This window comes from Pempheris klunzingeri, chromosome 18 (genome assembly GCF_042242105.1).
Source record: "Pempheris klunzingeri isolate RE-2024b chromosome 18, fPemKlu1.hap1, whole genome shotgun sequence".
Classification (NCBI taxonomy): domain Eukaryota; kingdom Metazoa; phylum Chordata; class Actinopteri; order Acropomatiformes; family Pempheridae; genus Pempheris; species Pempheris klunzingeri.
This window is the reverse complement of record NC_092029.1, coordinates 14,006,232-14,027,793: the sequence shown is the minus strand read 5'-3', so window position 1 is coordinate 14,027,793 and position 21,562 is coordinate 14,006,232. Positions and strand designations below refer to the sequence as shown.

Genomic DNA, 21,562 nt, shown 5'->3' with positions numbered 1-21,562 from the left:
TTTTTTTAGAAGGGGGGGCTATGGAACCACAGAGACAAAAAATGCTGAAAATGTGCCAAATGCATTTGTTTGTGAGAGTTTATCAGATTATGACAGCATTTTTTGTAAAGACATAATTTCTAGGTTTTGGATGGTAGAATGGGAACAATGGACATTTTTGTGAGGAAAAACAATAAAGAATGTAAGGGAACAAGTGGTACTGTTTAGGGAAAGTCAATAAAAGAACCAGTTTGTGTCATCACCTTGACTTTTCCATTCTTCTGCCTAATTTTCTCACGTTAAAAAGACAAATACTTAATGTGATGTTGCAGAGGTGGCAGAAAGATGTTTTGTGAATTACACCCTCCACTGCATTTGTAATTATATCCTGTTTCTGGCAGGATACATTTACCCATAACTGTAATACAGGCCTCAGTGGTGGAAAGTATCTCAGTTCATTTACTTTAATATTTTGAGCTACTCACTTGCAGCTGTTTATTATTTTACATACTAAGGATATGATATGACTCTTGGATTGTTACAGTGCTAACTAGTCATAGGGGGGCATTAGCCAAATGTTTCAATACTTTTACCTAAGTCAGATTTTTAAAACACTCAGAATAGTGTATTTACTTGAATTTGAGTATTTCTCTTCTCTTGTATTGCTACCTTTTGCTTAAGAAACTGATCTGAATACGTCTTACACCCCTACTAATGAGTCCACTGTAGCCAATAGCTATAATTGGAAAATGAATTCATGTATTTCAAAGCATGAGTCCATTTCAAGACTTCTCTTTTTACTATTGTTAACAACTGTCAGGCCGACTTTATATCTATACTTGTTCTCATTATTTTATGATAAGAGAACATCTGTGTCACAGAATTTATTTGTGTCTCTGCTATATTTAGGATACAAATGACTAATGGGCATGTGACAGGGGTGCATAATAAGCTTTTTAAAATCATGCCACACTGTGACTGTGTTCAGTATGTAGTGTTTTAATGAGCAGCTCTATATTTGTGAGTTTGGGGGAAGCAGAATTAACTCAAACTAAAGTCCCTCACATCAGGAAAATGCCAATTTATGTATGATAACATCATTCTGAGGACCAATGTAAAAGTCATATCATTATACCATGATTGCACTCTTACTTTCATAACCCAAAAGTTATGTTTTCAGACATTTATCTCAAATTATATATAGAGAAGCACACAGAGATGTATGCGGTATAAACTGTCTTTATTGAAGGCCACATATTGTTTTTTTAAATAGTACAAGACACAAAGGAGCACAGTAGGATCAGAACAACTGTGAGTTCACTGTGAAATAATAAACAAAATTAATAATTTGTAAAACAGTAGAGTGATAAACACCATAGGTACAGTTAACACTTGTTCTGTATTTTTTGGAAGAATAGATATTATGTTGTCTTAAATGGTTATGCAACAGATGCAGTCAATATAAACACCGTTAGCCATGGTCACTTACTTCAATTTGGCAACAAATGGCAAAGGAATGTCAACCTCCATCTGTCTGTCACCCACTCTCACAAATGGTTCAACATTTTTGCTTTTTTCCTTTAGTGTCTTAATGAAGTTGTTTTGGAAAGCGTTTACGCGTTTCACCATTAAGTCAATCCAGGACTGGATGTCAGCTTGAAGCTGGTCAACAGACATGTCAGACAAAATATTCTGGAGTTTAGCATGCACAGCTTGTAGATAATCAATAACAATCCTGCGGGCCTCTTCAACCTGCTTGGCAGCATCAGCCAGGACACGAGAGTTGATGGCATCATTGTACACATCAGTCACAAAGGTGGAGACCCTCTCTACATTCTGAGATTTTAGGGTTTGGAGAAACTTCTCGCTTTGTTCAGTGGTAAACTTCATGAATGTAGAGAATTTGTTAATGATATCTTCCAGCTGGATATCCCTCAGCTTCCTCACAGTGACAATCACGTGGTCCTGAATTTTCCTCAAGGCTACAAACAAGTCATCAAGGATTTCTTTTCCACTGACAATGTGGTTAGAACCAGGGAGGGTGAATTCAATGGCCTGGAAATAATCAAGGGCTGCTGTAAACATGGAGGCAAAGTACTCAGGGATCTTTTGAACAGCCTCCTCGGATACATCAGCAACAAAAGTACTAAATTTCTGGTAGACCTCAAGCCCAGAGAGCCTGTGTTCATACCCGGGGATCTGGAACTTGGTTTCTCTCAGGAATTTAACAACAGCATCAAAAACAATTTCTACTTTCTTTTGGTACTCTCTCAGGATCAGAATGGTCTTATCTGTGACAACTGTCATAACATCAGAAGGATTTACCTCTCCAAGGTTGTCAACAGCCCTCTTGAAAATCACCTTACCCTGGTTCCTTGCTCGTTCAAAAGAACCCTCAAGTCTTCTAGCATGTCTGCAGATTTCCTTATATGTCCTAACAGCAGGATCAGACACCATTTCCACGGCTGTCGGCACCTGTTTCTTCACTCCCAGCATCATCTCATACGGCATCTCCATGTTCCAGGTTGTCTGAAGGTTCAGCTTCTCAGAGTTAATCACAGACATCTTCAGACCCAAGATATCAATGTCGGTTGTTGGCTCAGACTGTGGAGAAAAAGTAAACAAGAAATATCACAAGTTACTAAAATGTAAATAAGACCGTTTACATTGAAATCAAAGTCAAATGTAAGTAGTAAGTAAGCAGAAGCTCTCTTACTGGGTAGCGACCGTAGAGTCTTGCTTTTACTTGTGCTGGTCGCTTAGTTTGCATTTGAAGTGCAATATGTCCTGCAGATGGAGTGGACATAGAGACAACAAGGCCTTCCTGTGGATTTCCAGTAATCTCCTGGTAGATTTCCATAGTCATGTCAGGTAGATTGAACTTTGCTGAATTGGCGATGGAGGTTTCCACATTTTCATAGCTTAAGATGATGGTGCTGTCATGGTTTCCCTCCAACACTTGATGTTTTACAGACAGGACAGAGGTCATTTTGAATCCTCCAACTGTGTTCATGTTGGTGTTGCCCTCAATTTGTCCGTTCAGGAGCTCAAATTCAGAGGATGACGAAGCATCAAGTTTGATGATGATGCCGTCCTGGTTGAGGATGCTGGCATCAGTCTTAAGTGTGATCATTGCTGTTTTCATGGAGAACTCATAGGTCAGATCACCCATTACAGGGATCTTGATGTTCTCAATTTTGGGCAGAGTGATTTTTGGAAGAGTCAGCTTGCTGAGAGCAGATGGAACATGCAGAGCAGGCATTGTGATGAGACTGACGTCGGGCAGGGGAATGGTGAATGTGGACACCTCAACATTCATCACTGGAACTTTGTAGGCAGGGACTGTAATGGTTTTGGGCAACTCAATGCTATATTTTTCATATTCTGCCTTTGCTTTGTCATAAGATGTAGCCAGGATAGCAGCAGCCTTATCCTTGCCAATGAGCACTTTCTTGTGCAGAGTTTTGACATTGGTATTAATGACATTTATTACTGGGTCCAAATCAATATCAATGGTGATCATCTCAGGGTTCTTCATGTACTTCAACTTGTAGTTCATGTCAAATGTCTGCTGAGTTGTAATCAGGAGGGAGCTCAGGCCAGTGTCTGACCACAGTGAGAAGTCTTCTACCCTTGGAGTCTTCATACCGACAAATGGCACAGTTACTTCAGGAATGGTGATAAGACCCTTCAGTGTATCCAGATTTGCTTCTCCATTAATCTGGGAAAATATGTTAATTTCTCTGTCACCATTATCAACAGTGAAGTAATGGGAGTATTTGTACTGGTTGACTCTAGCCTGACCTGTCCAGCTAGCTTGCTGCACTTCAGAGTTCAGAGTAAAAGAGATGTCATTCTGGAGATCCATCTTTGCAGGCAGCTGGAATGGAAGGAAAAGCTTGGCGTTTGCCTTGTTCTTGGTGTCAAACATAAGCTCACTGGGTGTGACCAAAGCAATGGCAGAGTTTGAGAGAGTTCCCTCAACCTTTCCAGCTAGCTCTGCATTATGAGAGGCAGTGAAATCAATTTTCATATCTTCAACCTTAGCCTGGAACTTGACATCTGCAACGCTGCCCTTTATGAAAGGTGTTTCTGTCTCAAACTTGGCATCAATAATTGCATGTCGGAAAATGCACAAATCGGCAACCACATTTTGATTTACTTTGAAGTGGCTGCAGCCTGTTTCTCCAGTGAAAGTCACTTTGGCTGTGTGGAGATCCATGACCACCTCCATGTCACTCTTGTGAGTTGCCTCATCTGAGAAGTCTAGAACTGCATATTTTCCTTTGGCCAGATTGTTAATGGTTAGACGGGCAGTGCCAGCTTCAAGCAGGAAAACAGTCTTTTGAGTCATCGATGTTTTACTGAAGGTGTTGAGGTCATGTGTGTAGGCTGTCTCCACAGTGGCAGAAACCCCGTTTTCCATTGCAAAGAATGCGTTATTGACAAGCTCTGCAACGTAGAGCTCAGTATTGGCCTTTGCGGTAGTTTCAGCAGACGCTTGAGCTGACAGGCCATAGAGAGTCACGGTTCCCTTGTGGTCAAGTGAAAAACACGACTGGTCAACTTTGATATTTTCAGAGATGGACAGACGACTCATCTTGGGTGCAGCAAAATGAGCACTGGCATCAACAGTGAAGTCAAGGATTTTCAAGGTGGATGTAGCCTGTGAGTTAAGGTTGATTTTGAACTCTGGTGTGACAGACGTAGTTGTGGTGTTCTCCATGTCAGCAGTGGTCCTCAGTGTGTAATGAGGGGAAGTAACTCTGAACTCGCCATAGAGTTTTCCAAAACAGGGAATCTTGCTCATATCTGCCACTTTCTCTTTCAACTCCATAGTGAAGGTGTCATAATCAAAAGATTTGAGTTTCTGGACCATTCTCATGAAATAGTCACTTATGTCATCAACCAGCTGTTTGACATCAAAGGCATACAGCTCATTCACAAGCTCTTGGACAGGTGCCTTAACTCTTTTGAGCATGGGCTGGATGTCAATTGACCTGAGAGCAGCAAATACAGACTGAATCTTTTCCCTCACCTCATACTGCTTCATAATTTTAACAGCCTCATCCATGATGGCCCCAATAATCTTCTCAACTTCATAGCTGGAGAGGATCTCCTCTATTTTGGTATAAATTACATTGAATTTGTTTGCAATGTTATGCTTCTCGATCCAAGCCATGATAGTGTCCTTCATTGATTTCAGTGCATTCATAACTTTGTCAGTTGGGAATTTGGCTGTTAGGTTGATAATGTAGTTTTCAACTGAGGTGATAAACTTTCTCAGGTCTTGGACAAAGAGGTTGAAGTCAAAGTTGTCAATTACCTCCTTCAGATCTGACACTTTGTTCTGAAACTTGTCACTAATTCCATACTTGGTGTTGATGTCTTTCAGCATCTCAATGCTTTGGTCCATTAGCCCCATCACTGTGGTTTTTACATTCTCAATAACTGCAGGCAGATGCTCAATGAATGGGATCTGGACAAAGTGGCTGTCACTGTTCTTGTCATATTTCACAAATCCAGAGATGGTGTAATCTTCAACAGCCCCCGTCATCTCAATACCCATTCTCTCTGCATTGTTGTATGCACTCATTTCTTGATCAAAAGTGGCCTCATTTACTTTGGATACCATCTTCAGTGTGACACTTTGTTCATTGAGGCTCAGCATGCTGTTGAACTTGTTGTCCATATTAGTCTTGATGGTGAATTTTCCCTCCAGTTCAAGGTCAGTTGAGGCTCTGTACTCAAATGAATGTGTAAACAGTAGAGGCTCTGCTTTCAGGAGGAATTTGCTGTATAGTTCACCGCTCTGCTGTCCATACAGATACACTGCACCATTGGAGTTGAAAATGGCATCAATTTCCAGAGTGAAGGGTGCGGCAACAGTTTTGACCGTGCTGTCAAGACGCAGAGATGGTGAGTTGTAGTTAGCCATATTGTTGAACTTCATGGTCAGACCTGCAACCTCCATATCAGTAGTTTGTGTCATATGAGCTCCCAGGAGTTTACCATTAGTGTTGCACTTTGCAGACAGGACCATGTCAGCAAACTTGACTTCATAAGTGTGCTTGAGCTCCTCTTCTGAGAACATTCCCATCAATGTTCCAGTCAGCTCCATGCTGTAGGGCTCTGCCTTGAACTGGGCATCATTCACAAAGTTAATCTCCATGATCTTCAGGTCATTTTTCACAATAACTGAGGTGGTGTAAGGCTCCATATTAATTGTGATGTCATGCATGTAGGAGTTCCTCTTGTTAAGGAAGTTGTCTGTCTTGGAGTGGAGGCTGAAAGATCTAAGCGTAAGAGACATTGAGTGGGTGTTTTCGGTTGTCATCTCGTTGAAAGATCCAACTATGTTGTTGGAGAGGATCAAGCCATCTTCAGTCACTCTGAGGTTCACTCTGTTCCTTGTGTTGATGTCAAAGAAGTTACCCTTGAAGATGCTGTTGAGATACACTTCTGTGCTTGCAATCTTTCCCTCGAAACTGAGCTCAGCTTTGTTCTCTTTAATGGCTCCCTTGGTGGTGAGAGACATGGTTGCACCAGAAGTGTCAACTCCACCATGGAAGGTATTCTCAAAGGTCATTGGACTGTGCTGAGCAGTTGTTGTACAGCTGGTGGTTAGGCCATTCATGTTCAGAGCCAAGGTTGCCTTGTGAGAGGCAAGGCTTGAAAAGATGTTCAAGGACGCATCAGCATTGATCTCCAGGCCGGAGGGCTTCATGGACCCAGTGAGCAGTGAGTAGGCACGATTCTCTGTGTCATCAGCTTGATTTTCTATTCTCAGGCTGGCCTGTCCTTCAGAGGCAGCAAACTCCATCTGACTACGAAGCATTCGCTCATCAGCCTTGGTCACAGAGTCTGACTGGATGGTAAGTTTGACATCTTTGTAGCCAAGGCTCATTTTGGTGGTGTGCTTGATGGGATCACTGTTGACGTTGGTGTTTGACTCCATCCTAAGTTCCTCATCTGCATATGATGCCGTGATCTTGTTTGAAACCTTAAGGATTTCAGAGTTCACCTTCAGTGTGCTCTCCAGTCTTGCTTCTTTTTTGGCTGGCTCAACAGAGAAGGTGTGGAGATAGGTGGTGCTAGCAGTCATGGGTCCAACAGTCACACTTCCGTCTGTGTTGATATCTCCCGAAAGCATGTTTGAGTCAAGGAGGACCTGGGTGGTAATAGTCAGAGAAGTGTCCAGACCCAGAGGGGCGATGGCATACACGTTGTACCTTCCCGTTGTCATTACATTGTCAGTGACAGCAATGGTTTCCACCACATTAAAACCTGTGTTCATGACCATGTGCTTCAGGGAACCATCAATGGTCAGTTTCATAGTTTTCTCTGCTGTGTCAGTGATTTTTGCAGCACCTTTAAAACAGACAGAACAGAAAAATATGAATTAGTATCAATTGATATGTTGTGTCTCTTGAGTTTAGTAAAAAAAAAAGTATAATTCTTATGAATAAAGAAAGGGATAAAGATTAAGCTACCCTCAGTTGAAAAGGAGAGAAGTTCGATTGGACTGTCAGCCATGATGCTGAACTTGGCCAAATAGGTAGGCGACTCTTCAGTGTTGTTACCAGCAGACACCATTGCTTCCCAGTTGTAATAATTGCTGTTGACCTTGGCAGATGCTTCCACCATTCCCATCAGAGGCAGGGTGAGATCATACTCAGAAGGAATGGTAAAAGTGGGGATTTGGATCTCCCGTGAGGCAAAATCCATGTTCAGCTGAGGCACAGAGATGCGTGGGGAGGTCACCATTGGAGGTATCCTCAGCTCCTCAGATGTTTTGCCTCCAAGAGGCAGAGGGATACTGATGGTCAAACTGTCCTGGTTGAACTGGTATCTGAATGTGCTTTCACTGGTGAATGGATGAAAGCAGAGCAGTTGTTCAGTTGGAAACGTTCTTCTGGTGAGTAAATGTTCTCATAATCCATATAAAACATATTGTTATGAGATTCAGGATTTACTTACAGGTTCATGAATAGGTTTTCAGGCATGGAGGGCATTTCCACAGCTGTTATTCTGTTCAGAGTCTCAACATATGGATTATCAGTTGGGATCTTGTCCAACCACTTGTCGATGACCTAATGAAAGAATACCACATTTCTCATGCTTTAGTAAGGAGGAACTAGAACTAAGTCAAGGTCTGCAAAAATGCTAAAATACTTAAAATGATCATATTGTTTTCACCTTTGCTGCCTTGTTGAAGATATGACCCACTTTCATGTCAGTCTTGACAACCTGTTGGTCCTTGACATCCTCCACAAGCTGGCTGAACCAGGCCTTGGAGGCTTCAGTGTAAGACACCAGGATCTTAGTATCAGCGTTCATGTTGGACATCAGCTGAACCTCAGCTTGGTCTTTACCTGAGACACAAGGCATTTAACATTTTACTTTTATGTATGAGAGAGTTTGGACAAATTCCTAAAATGGTAAATTTTTTAAGTCCATTAGCCCTATTTTCTCATACAGACCATATTTGAATGTGACTGCCTGAATGGAGGTGGTCTCTGGCAGCTTGACATCACTTTTGATCTCCATGGTGAGTCCGTCAGCTTTGCTCATGGTAGCAGTGATGGCGGCATCAGTCTTGAGTGAGGGGACTAACAGCTGAACCTGCAGCATGCCATCAGTCATAGCCTGAACCCTGTGATTAATAAAAATAATAAATCCAGTCAATGATTGTATATAAAAGTACAATATGGAAATGAGTACCTAGCTTTAAGTATGGTACATTATTAATGAAAAAGTGTCTAAATAAAATCTGTGGCTGTGTTAACTCACTTGGCACGGCCAATCAGAGAGAGCTGGGGCACATTCTTGTTGGAAATCTCGAGGATAATGGATTTGCCTTTGGCACTGCTGTCAGTCATGCCAATTTTAACGCCAGCCTCAACATCAAAGTCAGGTATCTGGACTTGGGTGGTGAAAACATTCCTGTTCCTGTTGTACTTCATGGTGGCTGTAGCCTCAGTAGTCTGAGCACCTAAAGCCACAAAATTAGAAAAAGTACAAGGTGATGATGGATGTGTATAAACCAGAATTATAAAGGAGCTTATGGCACATAGTCAGTGTAAATTATTCCCCCAAATAAGATGCTCATACCCTCAGCTCTCAGGGCCAACTTCAAGGAATCAACCTTCTGGCGGCCATCCTTTCCTTCACTGAGGAGTTTATAGGCGATGGTGGCTGTGTACTCAGAGACCTCGTCAGTGGGCTTGATATCCACAGTAAATCTAAGGTGAAAAGAACAAAGTTTGAGTCACAGATGAATTGTCTTATAAGTGTTCTATAATATTGCACTGACATTTCACAAGTATTTGTATGCTAAACTTTGATCACTGTTACTAAACAGTATATCATTGCATGGACACATACACATCACACCAATAATACCACCTCTTGAAAGTAATATATTTTATATGATATTCAAAAATCAAATTGACTGACTGATTGATTTAACTTTTCTACTGTCCCACACTACATTATTCTCATTCCTGCCAACATCCCTTATCATACTGGAATATGTCACATAACAGAAATGAGACACAAATTTACATAATTACATTACTTAAAGTAACATTTAAGACAAAATAATCAAATAATCAACTTACTTAGTCTCTCCATTCAGGGGGAAGTAAGGAACAGCGGCCTTATCACCGGTGTAAGCATGGAGTGTTTTGGTGCAGTATTTGATTCCAGAGAAGAGAGGTCTGCAGTTTGCTTCACCCAGTACATGTGGGATCATTGCAGAGGAGCCACTACCAACAATCAGCACCTTATTGCTATTTCAAAGAAAAAATAGCAAAATCAGTTTATATTTTTTGATAACTTTGTTGTGTGCCCTACCAGTAGCTTTGTTTGATTGCTTGTTTTATGCTAGTTGGAGAACATTTTTTGTTTCTACACCTTTGTGTGACCTACAACAGGCTTACAAAGGGACATCAACACACTTTTTATTTACCATTTTATTAATAAATGCAATACATAAATGTATTTTATGTTTTGTGTTACCTGATACTGAAGAGCTTTGTGGTACCCTGTGGTGCGGGGATGGAAAGCTTGACCTGGCTGTCCTCCATGGTGATCCTGGCATTGAGAGTGCTCTCATGGTACATGTTGGTGTGCATCTCAACAGTGGACACAACAAATTCAGGGACATGGACTCCCATCTGGGTCACAAACTCAACTCCAACAGAGGGCATGAACAACAGCTCCTTCTGTAGACAAAAACAGATCACATGGCATTAAATAGTTTGCAGAGCCATGAAAAAATATACAATGATAAAGCTACAATCATACAACTATTGCTGCTACTATTATACTACCAATACTACTTATACTGAATTATTATCTTAATTCTACATTTCAATAACTCTTTGCGGGACATTTGAGGAAAAACATTAATAGAATAGTATAATAATAAACCTTTACTTTACTTTTTGAAAGTAAGGATAGATTCAGGGCAAAAAATGGAAATTTTACCATGTTTGGTGCAATGCGAAGGCCTCCCTTCGCACCAGGAGTAAAGGTACCAGACAGAGCAAATGTCAGAGGCAAGCCAGATGCCGTTGGCATGATGAACTTGTTGTCCATGAAGATGTAATGGGCAAAGATCTCATTGTCAGTGCTGGACATCAGGTTAGTCATGACCTGATACAAAGAAACAACAGTTAGTTTGAATTCTCTCCCACTGTAGTACAGAAAGAGAGTTGAAATTTGTTGGACAGCCTTTACTTTAGAGGAATATAGAACTGTACCTTGGTAGGAATGATCTTCATGAAAATCTCTGCATACATCCTAGCATTATCCACAATAGACTTCAATTCATTGCCCTTGATGTAGCCGAGCTCAGCTCCCATGATCCTCAGGTAGGCCATGGCCTCTGGAGAATCCTGACTCTGCAGATCTTTAACCAGCTTGTTAAAGTTGCGAACAACTTCTCTCACAAGATTTTCGGGAACCTTAGGAAAAAAAATCCATTGTATTAGTTGTGGTGGTATCACTGGAAATGACAACACTACTCAGACTAAAAGTGTCTAACTGAATAATTGCCCACTATACATACCTTCCGTCCTTCTGATCCCATGGGAGTAACCCATTTCTCCAGTCCTGGTATCTTGTCTACAGCCCAGTACATAGCCTTGGCCAAAGTGTCGGGGAAGAACCCGTTCTTTCCAAACAAAGCATCAACTGTTGGCTCGAAGTCCTTTCCTTCCATGCCAATCTATTGGAAAAATAAAACAGATTCAAAACAGTGTGAGTGTTAAATCCTGACCCTAGGCAAAATAATGTGTGTGTTATTTTGCTTTAATTTCAGTGGCAGATGGTTAGGGTTGGCCTGAAAGTCCAGTACAAGAAATAATAATAATAATAATAATATATAATTTTAATCTGTTAGTATTTCTTATATGTATAAAACTTCCATCTGAAACAGCAACGAATTACTGATTATTATGATCTATAGTGTTACACACCTCCCACATATCCATGTTGAAACCAAAAGCTTTCAGGGTAGTTTCCAGCAAGACCTCCCTTGGCAACTGGCTACTGGGATCAAAGATGATGTTGCTCTGAATGCTGGCCTGCATGTTCTCATGTCCCATGCCGAGCTTGTAATTGCGTGACTTTGTGGTGTAGTCGCTGTGTGTGGCGACGTCAGTGTCCTGCATGGCATCCAGTATCTTCTTACCGAGCCTGGGTAGAAGAAGGAAATGTAAAACATTCAGCAGAATATAAGCAGTAGGGTTGTTAAACCAGCACAGCATTTCCATGAAATACAACAGAAACTGTGCTATCAGCTGACAGGTGCTTCATTCTCACCTCTGGATCTTTGGATCAGTGGAGGAAATGATATTGTAGATGTGTGAGGTCACAAAGGACTTGATCTGCACATTCTGCTCTTGTTTAAGCAGCTTCTTCACCATCTCAATATCACTGTCCTGGGGATCCCTCATCAGAATCAGGTAAGCTGCCAGGCGCTTCTGCACAGCACCCCTGGCGTACTGGCTGACCCTCTGGAGGTTTGAGCGAATCTGGATAGAAATGCGAGAATTACATGTTTGTCACTGTATTTCAGGAAAACTCCACACTACGAAATTGGGAAACTAGGATACTGTTCATCTGCAGAGGGGTGTGTTGATTACCTCATCTGTCACAGACATGCGTCTGAAAGCCTGGATGGCAGCCAGCTGCACAGAAAGTGTGGTTGCAGGCTGCCTCATGCACTTCATCAGGGTGGTCTTTATTGCGGGGTCAGCAGCCTCCATGACATCTCCCATGTTGCCAACAACCTGGATGAAATAGTACACACAATTAGAAAAGGCATGGAACAGGAAGTTGCTATAACAAATTATATTTTATAGGCACTTTATGTTCACAGCTGGTCACCTACCCTCAGGGTCAAGAAGGTCAGATCTTTGTCCCCAGCGCAGTCTGCTCCCAGAAGGGAAGTCATGAACTCAGAGACAGCAGTGATCTCAGGGGTGACGCCCTCAGCCTGGTAAAGTCTGATGACAAATTTAGACATTAGTGATTTGATCATTTACGACAGACACCACCACTCTGTGCTAGAGTAATAAGGAGGACTTTCACCAGATTTGTAGGTTTACTTACTTCCTGGCTGCATTGCTCAGGGCATACATGATGGGTTTGCTCTGCTTGTACTGAGCCATAGCTAACATGTCCTTCACCAAGAGGCGGGAGGGGCTAGGCAGCAGTGCCAGGGCGTAGACAACAGCATCAACCTCAAGAGCAGCATCGTCAAAGGTCCTGAGGACTTTCAGAATGGCGCTGGTGCACTCTGGGGTGCCACACTGGGCCAGAGCTTGCCATGTCAGAGCACTGGAAATGTCCATCATCTCAACAGCAGCAGATCCCATGACATCAGCCTTCAGGCCACGCAGCTCAGACACCAGCTGGCGGAAGAGGCTGGCACGCTGCTCGCCCTGGGTGGTCTGCGACAGGCCGTTCAGCTGCTGCATTGTGGCAATGGCAGCATCCTTGGTCTGCACAGTGGATTTGTCATCAGCAACATCCATAGACAACTGCCTGAAGTTGTTCTCATCTGTACAGAATTATACCACAAACAGTGAGAAAATGCAAACAAAGTGGACACATTTGAGATATTGAGAATGTCTTGATATTTTACAAGCTATTTATAAAAGCTGAAAACACTCACTGTGGTCAAAGATTCTGTCATTGATCTTGACTGTCTCCCTCAGAGTCACAGTCTGCTTCACCACAGCTGAAATTCCATATTCATTCCTGTTGGCAGAGGAAATTAGGCAATATTTTATTTTATTCTATTTTACATAAAGCATCTCTGTTCGTCTGTTTTTGGAAGTATGGACCAGTTAATAGAGAATACAATGAAAACAATCCTGAAATGTTAAGCACATTTCAAGCAATTCATACCAGAAATAGTAATTCATACAAATGTACCAAAAGTTTTTATATTTTTCCAAAGCATATATACGGAAGTAGTGCATAAATAATGAAACAAACCTACAACCTACAAAGTCAAGAAGTATGTCCCACTGCCCACTGTAATAATGAGCCACTTTAAAGGTCTGAAAGACTCCGGATGCTTCATGGTTTTAAAACTTACTGGTGGGAGAGGGGCAGGAAGATGTGTTTCTCTGTGCAGGTTCCACTTGTCATGTGCTTCTTCTGGTTGTCAAATTTGTAGTTGCAAGTCTGGGTGCTGCTAATCATCTTGGACAGAGGTTTGCTCTGATGGTAGAAAGACAACATTAGTGTTTTGCTATAAGGTTATGAGAAAGAACAGGCTGCTGGAAAACAGTAAAAAAAATACCATGTTTTAAGATGGCTTAATGATTTGGCTTGGCTTGGTTTTCTTAGTGTTTTTTGCTGGCTTTGTAAGGCAATCCATTTAAAACTATATTATGCCATTAAGAGGGTGGATTTTAAAGTTCACATGCTTTACACAATCTAACAACTCTCAGCTTTGGTTTGTGATGGTGACAGTATGAGGTTGTGGAGGCTCTATATCTTACCATGCCAGAGATGAGGGCCAGGGGACTGGTAACTTGCTTCCTGGGAGAGAACTGTTCACATAAGGAAAGATCCCTGCTGACAGTCACATCAGTGGCAATGTCCTCTCTGGCGTTGACGGTGAAGTCGGTGGCACACACTCCGTGCACGGTGGGCTGAAAATGATGAGAGGCATCATCAGTACTGAGGATGTTGTTGGATCCAATTCAATAAAGTTGCAAGAGCAAGGGTGGTAAAGTGTTTTTTTGTCATCTAGCAATCCTACTGAATCTGATTATCAATTGATCTGAAAGATTGCCCCTTATGACAGCAGGTGATGCCATTAGCCAGATAAACGTATCTAGGACTTCGACCTGCAGCTGAAGATTGCCATTGTGAGAACATGATGTTATGCGAGTGTATTTATCACCTGTTACTGGGGCAGCTTATCTCCTCATTGTGCAACTTGTTTATCTTTGCATGAGTCTGCACCACAAACAGCTTCATGCTCAACTCAGGAACTCTGGCCTCAATTGATTAGCAACTGCAGTAAATACTGACACAACAAAAATAAGGCACTAAAAAAGGGGAGCTACCATCAATTTGTTCCTCTCCTCTTCCATTACTGGCACCATGAGAGCAGACACGATCCCCCTCTTGACGTTCAGGATGTTGACAGGCTCATCATCCTCAGGGTAAAGTCTGACAATAGCCTGTCCTTCAACTGTGATCTTCAATGGGTTCCTGTAGACGTGGACAGATCCCCATTTACAACCTGCCATTTAGCCTTTCCACTTCGTTTATTGCCTCAGATTAGACTCTTTTCTGACTATGCAGTGCTCAGTTTTAGGTCTAAACAATATAGATGAATTTTAGATATTTGCTGGAAACATAACAAGGAGACTTACTTGGCCATGGCAGCATTGAAAGCCTGAGCTCCAGCAGCAGGGCGGTACATTGAGTTCCCCTCTGCATCCACATCAAAGATCTCGCTCAGAGAGCATTCTGTGGTGTGGAGGATGAAGCTACAGGTCTGGGGCACATCAACCTCAACCTGTGCGGCAGATTAAACATTTTTCTTAGTACTACTGTTTTCTTTTCAGGGTCACAAGACTGTTGTCAGTGCAGTAATGATGGGGGCCGTGAGACATACCTTGCAGGAGACTTTGGGGCCGCTCTTGTTGTCGGTAGCTCCAGTCACGCCGTTTAACGCCTCGGCTTCATAGTTGTACACAAACCGTCTGAAGTTCTTGAATCTTTTGGCCACTAAAACACATGTGAACTATCAGTTAGAGCTCTGTAATGTTAGCATTTAACAGACTGTACATCTTTTTAGATTTAAATGGATAGTTGAATATGACAAAGAAAAATGACAAATGAAAAAAAAAAAACTCACAAAAGCAAACTGGAGATTGCTCCTCAACACTTCCCACATCTTGCTCTGTAAAGGATGAAAAAAAAGTTTGCTTGACAATTTCAAAAGCCACAAACTAAAAAGCTCAGAAACTTAACTGAGAACAAAATAATTAAATAATATAGAATCAGTATTTACAAGTATCATTCAATATTAAATGTTTATTCTTTGTTGTTGTATTTCACTTGTCTGTCATTCAAAAATGATTAGAACAGCCTCAGCTATCACAACTGGTGTGACAAAAGTAATGCTTGAGTACCAAACACGCTGTAGAATATCACTGCCACTTTTTGTCTCATACAAAACAAAATCTTATGGGAAATGATCATCTCTTTAAAATACTAAGCAACAAACAAACACTAATCTTATTTATTCTCAAACAGATTTACACTTAATATATAAAACTATATCCTAAAATTCTATTAGCTTCAATATAAAAGTACAATACTTACGGGCTAGTGTGTATGTGCCCAGCAGCAGCAAAAGGCAGAGCTTGGTACACCCCATGATGGGTTTAGCAAAGCTCCTTGAAGCCTTAAGGTAAGGGGAGTCCTCCACTTTCTCTGAAGACTAATTCTTGTGCTCTGACCCTCTGGCTTTTATACCCCTCCAGTCTTACTGTATGTGATTACCAGGACTTGGAAATGTGTTGCCCTGGTTCCAAAGTCTGAGCAGTCCTTGTGGCAGGCCAAAGGTTAAAACATTTCACAAACTAAGACTTGTCAGCACTGGGTGGGGGCGGTCGATGCGATTATGTCAAATTACCTCTCTGGCTCTTGTTTTATTATTTGGGGTTGTTTTCTTGAGACATTGGGCTGATACTGAGGTCATTTTTAATGGAGAAATGAATGTATTTATGCTCATAATTAAAAAAAAACACGTTTATTCTATAAAGCATTTGCAATCAGATCAATGTCATATAACAGCTCATATATCCTGAATCACTAACTTTGATTGCTTGTTTGCAGTGGTCAAAGGGCAGTGCACAAATCAACTAGCTAATGTGGCTATATCAGTAAGAAAGGGGATGTATTTTGAATTTTTTAGTTGAGTGCCATTTTGTTTTTCACTCTATTTCAAAACCACTGTCTTCAAGTCTAGTGACTGTTGTAGTTAAGACTTTCTCAGAAGAAAGTAAAGATGTTGAGTTCTTCACAGAAAATTATTCAGCACAAAGGTTACAGTGTCCTTTAGTGTATTTTTAAACATCCACAAATACATGACAGCCTCTCACAGAAAGCTAAGTGAACCTTTGTCCCATGACTGTTGAACAATATGAATCATATTGACACAGAATTGAAAGTCATCTGCTGCTTCAGCTGCAGCGCGTGTAGCGTGTTATCACCACGTTTTTTTTGTTTTTTATGACATGCACAATGCACTGTACCTTTTTTAGGCCGTTTCATGCCATGCCTATCATGATATTGTGCACACACAATATCATCTTTTATCATAGCATTATAAGCACATCTGTAACATGTGGCATTAATAATGGCTGCATTCCTTTTAGATGTGCCAGTTCCTGAGCCCTGGTGTAGTGCACGGTGTCTAAGTGGCTTGGCCTACACCTGAATGGAGCACAGTCATCATTTGTCAAAAGTCAGAACCAAAAACAAAAAGCAGATATACTGTGTGCTAGAAGCTTGAACATTTCATAATCTCAGTTTCTCAAATGTGAAGAATGTGTATTCAAACTTCAACAAAAACAACAGTTTTCTTTACAATTGTATACAAAATAAAACTTTTGCAGTTTTAAAAAGTGCAGTACCCCTCAGAATTCACTTTTACACCATCCTGAAAGGATGGAAAGGACCAACAAGTTCATCATCAAGCGTCCTTTTAGCGTCCTGCATCAAGTAGACCTGGGTACATCATCGAGCCCCACAGCTTCCAAAATGGCCTTACTGGTAGCTAAGGGTCTTTTAGCAACCTCTTGTTTGTTTCTTGACAGTTCTCGGCTTGATAATGTTGGACAAGCTTTTTCTACTCTGGGTTTTCTCCCATCCTGACTATTTTGGACATATCTTTTTATGGTTCGGTGGTCACGCTGCAATTTCTTGGCTATATCATTTGTAGATTATCCCTTGCTCAGACTCTTTGACTCTTTGGTCAGGTCACTTTTCTTGTCCATGGTCAAAGTTAAATAGGACTTGCATAATAATGTGGCACACTTATATACATGTGGTCTGTGATAAAGGATATTAGAAAGCTTTGTAGATTCAAACAAAAAGGGTTTTGCACAAGGCCTTAAATACATCATACTAAAACACTATTTTTTTCTGAACAGCAGCCTTCCAGATTTTTAGGAAAAGATCACACCTCATTTAGATTTGGCTCCCTTTATGATGCCATAAGGGGATCTGTTGATCATGTGACCTCCTCCAGCCCACCAGGAGGTGGACTGCCTCTGCCAGTGAAAACCTCCTGAACCAACTCAGAGTAACACAAAGATGCTGAATGCAAAAGCAAAGCACAGAGTTTGTTCTATTCGTTTAAAACGGTGCAGAAAGAAGCTGAAAAAAGCTGGAGCAGCCACATATGATGCGAGAAAAATAATCTTTGCTTTTTGCATATTAAACCATGTAAACCTCTTCTACTGGAGCCTCCAAATGCATGTATGTAAACTTGAATGAAAAATTAGTATTATATGGGACCTTTAATCTAATTCTAATTTGACTGAAACAATATGAATGTCTTTGTCAGTTTCAGGCTTTGTAATATATTCTACTTTAAATCCTATTATTTAGAAGAGGGCCTCTCTAGCCTCTTATGGCGTGGCTTGGCTTGGCTCGACTCTACTTGCTTGGAACCATTCTATTCTATTGGCAAAAGCTGTGGATAGTACCTGGTACCTAACCTATCATGTTTACTCAGTTTGAGATAATGTCCCACAGTGTTGTAGATTGGTAGATTGGTGCGCTAGTGCCCTACAACAAAGTGAATTTAACGTTACTGTCATTTGTTTTTACAGAAAAGCCCAAAGCAGATTCAATAACATCTGAAATGTGTTGAAATTACACGTTATTAATACAATTTTCAATTGTAATTATCTATTTCAAAATATGGTATCTCAACATTCTTGGTTCACCTTTCACCTCCTAAGAGAAATGTATGACAGCTGACTGGGATTTGAGACCATAAGTCAATTCAAGATAAGTTAATCAGGCAGAAGAACAGACACTCTCCCATTGCATAAGAGTCACAGCAGCACTGAGTGCAGTTATCACAGTGTGCAGGAACAACTCATTGGGGCCTGGAGCAAATGGCCGTAATCAAAAGTTTTATCAATACATAAAAATGAGTTAAAAGAGTTATTACAATTACAAATCTGATTTCTCACCCTGTGTGGTTGCAGTCATGTACTACAAGCATTTTCAACATAATATTAATTAGAGAAAATTGATACAGACAAGTGATCACAAAATACAAAATATCCATAGATCAAGCAGTTATCTTGTATGTATTGTATGTACTTTTTTCTTGAATAATAAATAATCAGCTGTGCTGGTTGGCATCCCAAAGTCAATAAAGCCTGATTGTGTCTTGTAATGTGAATTTGGATTTCTCTGGACCCTTACAGGATGAGTCAGAGCCAGACCCAGACAGCAGAATCAGCTCTCCCCCCATTTAACTGTGGTGATCCAGTCTTGTTGATGCAGTAGGAGTCATAATGGCTGGACTTAGTACAAGTTAGAGATAAGACGCCTCTTCAGTCAGAGGACGAAAGGAGATGATACATAAACCAAAGGAGAAAGGAGATGATACATAAACCATTAGTCATATCTTAAAAATCGAGAGATTATGAATAAATGAATTAAACAAATGAATAAATATGGCTCTAATTAAAGAGTTTGGTCTAGACCTGCTCTTTATGTAAAGCGTCTTGAGATAACGCTGTTGTGAATTGGCGCTATATAAATAAAGATTGATTGACTGATAATTCTTATTGCTTTACAGAACCTTGCATTTGGATCTGAAATTATAGACCAATCTCATTAAGGAGGCCAAGTTCAATCAGCAGCTTCCATAACAATCACACACCTGTTTCATATAAAACAACTTAAGAGACAAACAAAAAGTAACATGATATGAAATAGAGATAACACAAAATTAGTGTGAAAGCAGCTAAGAGAACCTGGTAATGTAAGTGATTTTATTAAAGCAGTTCTGATAACAACTTGTTCCAACTTTCTTTTCCAGCTGGCACTATAAAAGACTTTCATACCTGATTTTGAAAGGACTTTTGTAGGAAATACTGCCTTATTGCCAGTCAGCTAATGTTATAGCTGCTACTCAGCTGGCGTCTCCACCTGTATGGTCTTCTTCGTCCGCTGGAGTCAAACTAGGGGTTTCACCATCTTAAATTTTGAGTTACTTTAACTTTTTGATGCAAAGAGCTAAAGGTCCAGTACTTGAACTGGTAATAGCTGAATGTTTTCTTGTATATGAAGTGTGTTAGAGAGACCAATAGACAGATGATGTAACCAACTCATTTTCAATGAGTCAAAAATCGTCCTTGCTAGTAGTTGCTACATGTCACTAGATTTCATCACATAGTAATTTTCTTATTTGTGACATCATGTAAACACACATTCCAGTTCTTTCATCTAAAAGCATCTAAATCTGTCTTGTTATGAAGGTTGCTGCACAGATTGTGGAACTTAAATGTCATGAATAGAGAAGACCAAGACACTGGAATAAACTTGTAACTCTGTATTTTGAGAAAAAAAGTTGAGTAATTTCCTACAAAAAGCGCACACAGTCATCAGACAAACAATGGGTGGTCAGACTCATTCATGTTTCTGTCTGCATGATGATCAGTAGACTCAACTTGGTGAGGCTTTCCGTCTCCACTCACTGATCACACACAATCCAGAGAGCAACAGCCACATGAGTGCACTCTCTTCAAGAGATATGAGAGAACATCTGTCGAAAAAGTCCAAAGATTTGTCACTAGGCACGATTGTTTTGTTTTTAAAGTTGCCATAGGGGTCATAAAAGTGTCCACAGCAAGAATGTTGGCAGCACCACAATACCAGGCCCCTGGAGCTGATGAAATGAAATACATCAATTATTCATGTTATTTCTGTAATTATGCCTGTTCTTTTCTGATATGACACTATCTTTCATGAAGAGGATTTACGGGCCATTACAGAACCAGATCAGACCTGTAACCTAAAGAGCTCTGTCCCACTCAGGACTCAGTCAGTATTGCAAGTTTGTTGTTAGGTATACGATCTTTTCTGGGGGTTAGGGTTAGTCCCTCTTGAGTCCCTCAAGGTGCTAAAAAAAAGCATGACTGAAAGAAATGCGTATTGAAGCAAACTTGCCTGTAAATCGTACTTGCCAAGTGTGTGGAAGGGTCCTTGCCTTAGAGTAGAAAAGCTGAGTAACTGTCATACTATGAGTAATAAAGCTGTTGAAATTAAGGAAATCAACATGTCAGCGGTGAGTGATGGATCCACATGCTGTAATTTGATTGGTGCTGTAGTTTGGTTAGAATTCTCTCCAACTGAGCAGCAGATAATCCAGTTTCAGGAGTGCATTCTTTAAGTTCCCTTGCTTTGGCCGAAGCAGATCAGGTTGTGCAATAAGTGGAGCAAAGAGGTGTCAGGTAGACATGTTACTGAGTTATCTGATTTGTTGCTGCAGTCGGTTGATAATCATTTCACACATCTTCCATGTTTGTGGCATGTCTATTGGCAAACAGCAGGATTTATAAATTGCCTAACTGATTATAAACCAATATCATTTCATCCAGCTTTCTGTGTTCAGCTTCCAGGATTCATGATACATGTTGAAACTGGCTTACGTTTCAAGCTATTGCATAATATCACTGAGGAAGAGCAGGCATTTACTTGGTGTGTAAATTAAGCAATATCACAATCTTTGTTCACAAGTATTTCTTTGCAGAAAAAGACTTAGAATAAACATTACGTGTAATCTCTATTGCAAGTGAACATTTTGTTACATTTCACCTGTTTCAGGGCAGAGGGCAGCACCCTGAAAACACCGCCCTACATCACACTAACTGGTATCTTCTAGTACCCTCAAGAACTACTTGATAACATGTTCCAATACTGTTAAAGAGAGACAGTCATGGATCAAAGGTTTCAGTTTCTGACAATGTTACTCAAAAGCTCAATTAGTGGTTCAACTGAGAGG

General features: G+C 40.7%; 1 protein-coding gene across 1 annotated transcript in view; it reads right to left on the bottom strand.

The window, feature by feature from the left end:
* Positions 1-15,965, bottom strand: part of LOC139217508 (apolipoprotein B-100-like) — a 35,007-nt gene extending 19,042 nt beyond the window's left edge. Inside the window, 26 exon segments of the mRNA XM_070848825.1 lie at positions 1,521-2,583; positions 2,696-7,350; positions 7,473-7,846; positions 7,960-8,072; positions 8,179-8,354; positions 8,463-8,635; positions 8,773-8,974; positions 9,094-9,224; positions 9,603-9,773; positions 10,003-10,208; positions 10,474-10,641; positions 10,749-10,952; positions 11,057-11,215; positions 11,466-11,685; positions 11,812-12,023; positions 12,135-12,281; positions 12,383-12,497; positions 12,604-13,054; positions 13,169-13,254; positions 13,598-13,722; positions 14,007-14,159; positions 14,580-14,727; positions 14,892-15,037; positions 15,137-15,249; positions 15,380-15,424; positions 15,850-15,965. Of these exon segments, the coding sequence (XP_070704926.1) occupies positions 1,521-2,583; positions 2,696-7,350; positions 7,473-7,846; positions 7,960-8,072; positions 8,179-8,354; positions 8,463-8,635; positions 8,773-8,974; positions 9,094-9,224; positions 9,603-9,773; positions 10,003-10,208; positions 10,474-10,641; positions 10,749-10,952; positions 11,057-11,215; positions 11,466-11,685; positions 11,812-12,023; positions 12,135-12,281; positions 12,383-12,497; positions 12,604-13,054; positions 13,169-13,254; positions 13,598-13,722; positions 14,007-14,159; positions 14,580-14,727; positions 14,892-15,037; positions 15,137-15,249; positions 15,380-15,424; positions 15,850-15,904 (9,811 nt within the window). The 5' untranslated portion in view covers positions 15,905-15,965.
* Positions 15,966-21,562: the final 5,597 nt, after the last annotated feature.